General features: G+C 35.7%; 1 protein-coding gene across 1 annotated transcript; it reads left to right on the top strand.

Moving 5' to 3' along the window:
* The first annotated feature begins 388 nt into the window (after positions 1 to 388).
* Positions 389 to 2,716, top strand: LOC125235777. Its single transcript, XM_048142363.1, has 2 exons — positions 389 to 798; positions 1,164 to 2,716. Exons 1-2 carry the CDS (start codon positions 555 to 557, stop codon positions 2,714 to 2,716), a joined length of 1,797 nt encoding a protein of 598 aa, XP_047998320.1. The 5' UTR covers positions 389 to 554.
* The last annotated feature ends 1,721 nt before the right edge of the window (positions 2,717 to 4,437 follow it).

Raw genomic sequence — 4,437 nt, 5'->3', positions numbered from 1 at the left:
TGATATAAACGTTTACATCACTTCCTAATAACACCTTTTAGCTGTATAACGCAACAACTATAGCGGCTTGTCGGGAACCTTAATAGCGCAAATTGATTGCATAGCAGTGATTCCTAACACTATTATACAATAATATAGATCTATAGTAGTCATATTTGATCCTGTTATAGACCAGGCCTATAGCGGGTCTATAAAATGGTGATATAAACGTTTACATCACTTCCTAATAACACCTTTTAGCGGTATAAGCTTATAGAGCTAAAAGGTGTTACTGGAGGCTTTTATACGACAAGCGGTCACGCCGAAAACCTTTATACGACATCTATAGTAGCTTTTGGCGTCGAAAACCAAAATTATAGCACTAAAATGTTACTTGGGAAGTATCCAAACGTGTATTTCTGCGCTTGTTGCGTCTATCCGAACGCACGTCTAGCCGCGACACGGGGATTCCCCCAATTCACAAAAAATGTCAGTTGGTGTTATGTAAAGTCAAGTGAACTCGAATGTCATTGGTTTATTAAGTTAAATATTGTTTAGTGTGTTGAATTTGAACAATGCCGCGCGAGAAAGATCCAGTGTGGTCATTCTTTAGTTGCACGAAGACAAAAAATACTGGGTTATGGGCTCGGTGCAAAAAATGTGACAAAGAGATGCAAGGAATACTAAATAGAATGAAATCTCACGTAAAAGTATGTCAGCCGCAAGTACACATAGCAGAACCAGATCCACAGCCATCATTGCCATCAACCAGTTCCAGTTCAGTTCAGTCTCAGTCACATCTGACTGGGCAAAACACAGGTTTGGCATTTCATGTTTCTTTATGAACAGTTATATTTACAATCATAAATTATAATAATTAATCTCAAATTGTTGATACACGAGAACGAGAACAAAGATCAGTTTATTAAGTCAGTTCAAAGCTCACACGCAGACGCAATAAGAGGCCAGTAGTTTCAAGCAGCAGCAGCGCGACTCCGCGCGGCAATTTCAAATTCTAGTACCTAAATAAATTTGTATTTTGTATCGCTAATAAGAGTGATAAGAGTAATAAGACTTGTACGCGCGACGGGTCGCGTGATTATGTGAAATAACTGTCTCTAAGTAACCTCAACCTCAGTTTTTTTTTAAGAATACCTAAATAAATTAGTTTTTTTTTTGTTTAGGCAAAACAATAGAAGCTAGTGAAGAAACTGGAAGTAGCCGAAAGCAGTTATCTACACAATCGAAAATACTATGTCTTAAAAATTCCGAAGTCATAACAACAACCAAGGAATATAAGCAAAAAATTGATATGCAGGTCGGAAAATACTTTTACGCGACTAACACTCCATTCAATCATGTTGAACACGAAGAGTTTAAAAAATTATGCGCCCTTTTACGTCCTGGGTATAGACCTCCATCAGCATATGAAATAGGCAATCCCATATTAGAAAAAAATTATGCTGAGACAATGACTATATGTAAAGAAAAACTTACGAATCAAACAGTTTGCATGTCTCAGGATGGCTGGAGCAATGTTCATACTGAACCTCTGGTTTGCAGCAACATTGTTACTGCTCAAGGCGACTCAATTTTTGTTGATTGTGCGGATACAAAAGAAAATCCACACACAGCTCTTAATTTGAAGGACATCGCACTAAAATCAATCGCTAAAGCTAAGCAGGAATTAGGCGTTACTGTTAGAAGTTTTGTCACAGACAGTGCTGCTAATGAGCGATTAATGCGGAGTCATCTTGAGAAAACTGAAGACGTGGACATAATACAATATGGATGTTCAGCTCACATCTTAAATCTACTGGCTAAAGATTTGGAGATCCCTGCCGTTACCGCATCGATAATGAAAGTAATAAAATACTTTCGCAACCATCACATTCCAGCAGCTCTATACAAACAAGCAGGTGGTAAAAAGTTAGTCCTCCCTCTAGAAGTACGTTGGAACACGATGAACGACGCTATTCGCTCGTATCTGGATAACAGAGGAATTTTAGTTCAAGTTAGCCAAGACCATAAAGACAAAATCGATAGGGAGGTTATAAAAATTGTGAATGACTGTCAGATTACAATGAATGCTGTAGATTTCCTTAAAACATTGTCACCCATTGCAACAGCTCTCGACAGGATGCAACGTAATACTACCACAATAGCTATAGCTGTTGAAATATGGAATAAACTCGAGTTTGACCTGTTGGGTAACAGTGCATACCAAAATGCAAAAACAAAGAAAATCTTTTTGAGTCGTAGAGCAATGGCACTGCAAGGCTTACATTACGCTGCAAATATGGTAGATCATAGGTTCCTTGGTCGAAACCTAAACAATGAACAGAAAAAACAAGCGTATAACTTCATAACTGCTGGAGAAGTTGATGAAAACTTTGCTCCTTTCATAATGGCACTAACAGCAAAAGCTTACCCTTTTCCCAAATTCATGTTTGGCGAAACGTTCAAGAACACCTGCCCTATTTTGTGGTGGACTTCCGTGACTCTAGAAGATGAAGAGAGATGGCCACAAAAAGAAAAGTTCGTAAAGTTTTGTGAACAGTTATTAACCGCAATAGCTTCAACTGCACCATTAGAGAGATGTTTTTCATCATTTGGGCTAGTGCAGTCAAAGCTAAAAACAGACTGGGCAATGAAAAGGCTGCAAAGCTGGTATTCTTGTTTAAATATTATAACCAAGAGGATAAAACCAAGAAGCAAGATCTTAGTTGGATTTTAGAGGAACAAATAAGTTCTACTGAAGCTGTAGCAACGACAATGCCAATGGAAATAGAATCACCATCGGATGAAGATATTCCTTTGGCTTCTTTGGTCAAGTAATTTATGTTCAAATCTGACGAACACAGATTTTCATTAAATCTACTGTTAATTATTAGTGTTGATTTGTGTAGTATGTTATGTAAGAAAAATTAACAATTTTTTGTTTTTAAACAATAAACCACTGATATTTCTTCTGAAACAATTTTACAAATGATCTTTTAATACTGGTGATAATAATCGATAATTATCCGATAATTATCGGATAATTATCGGATAATTATCCGATAATTATCACGGGTCGTTATTATCTTGATAATTTCGAACCCTGTTCACTTGCTGAACTAGTACTAAAGCAGGATACTTTTATTTCTTGTCTGCAACCTCCAATCTCAAAGTTTTTATACACGTATCCCAGTCGCGGATGTAATGCCACCCTGCCACTATAATTTTTAAATTTATATTTGAATTACATTAACAACATTTTAACTTTATTATCAAGTTAATTGTATAAATATTTAAAGAAATCGAAATTATCTAGGTTAAAAGTAGATTCGTTTGTTTCAGTAGCAATGCCCCTTACAGTGGCAGAAAGACAAAAACGCTATAAAGAAAAACTAAAACTTGACCTTGAAAAGTATGAAAATTACAAAAAAAAAACAACGAGGACATTATCATGCAAGAAAGAGACTAGTCAATGATTTAACTCCACAAGAAAAATACAATGCACGGGTAATTTGGAAACTAAGGCAGCAAAATTTAAGACGGACGGGAATAGGAAAAATTTAAACAGAGTTCTTACTAACACCCCTCCAAGCTCTCCAACGAGGATGGAACTAGGGTATGCAAAAACCGGTTAACTTAAAAAACCGGTTAATAACCGAGACTTTTCCTTCAAAACCGGTTAACCGGTTATTAACCGGTTTTGAGGATTTTTAGTAAATGGCCTTACTACGCAATAATTACCATTATCTTTAAAAATTCTGACGTTTATGATATCGTAGCAGGTATTACTTGCACGATGAAGATCATTTTTATCCACTTTTTGGAAATTTTGTAAAATGCGGAAATTGCTAAAAAAGGCTTGTGTGGTTTGAATGTGATTCGTCAGTTTTGCGTTTTCTAAGCATGTCGCGAAGGTCTACAGCTCCCAGAGCCCCTAGTAATACAAGCAATTGATGTAAGAAAACCAAGATCTCCATTTTACCTTTCTTTTATTTATTTATTTATTGGAAAACCAACAGCACATGAAACATGTTAACAGAAACAATTGAAAAAATATAGTTTGAAATATACGGTAGACTCCCGTTACAACGACGCTCAAGGGACCGCTGATATTACGTCGTACTAACCGGATGTCGTACAAAACCAATTTCATTTCTTTCAATTAAAAGTAATATCTACATCTCTATTACTAAAACATTTCAATCAATAGGTTTATTTACAGGGTATTATTATCATAGTATTAAATACCTTATTTTATTGTGAAAAAGTCATTTTTAGTATGCGTGCTTGCTCATCATTTGTAAACTAGTAAAGCTAGTTTATATGCAATCGAAAAATACAAATTGTGTTCTATTTAGCTTATAAGATTAGACCCGAGGCGAACAAATTGTTAAAATTTTAAAAGCAATACTCCAAAAAGTTACATGGCCACAATGTAATCTTGCTACTTGTTGTAGG

This window comes from Leguminivora glycinivorella, chromosome 18 (genome assembly GCF_023078275.1).
Source record: "Leguminivora glycinivorella isolate SPB_JAAS2020 chromosome 18, LegGlyc_1.1, whole genome shotgun sequence".
NCBI lineage: Eukaryota > Metazoa > Arthropoda > Insecta > Lepidoptera > Tortricidae > Leguminivora > Leguminivora glycinivorella.
Note: the sequence above shows the minus strand (reverse complement) of the source record. Positions and strands in the feature narration are given on the sequence as shown.

Bases quoted from the DNA above. Each gene is read 5' to 3' on its own strand.
- LOC125235777 (XM_048142363.1), top strand. From the start codon at position 555: ATGCCGCGCGAGAAAGATCCAGTGTGGTCATTCTTTAGTTGCACGAAG. The intron at 799-1,163 runs GTTTGGCATTTC...TTTTTTGTTTAG, and splicing joins TCTGACTGGGCAAAACACAG to GCAAAACAATAGAAGCTAGT.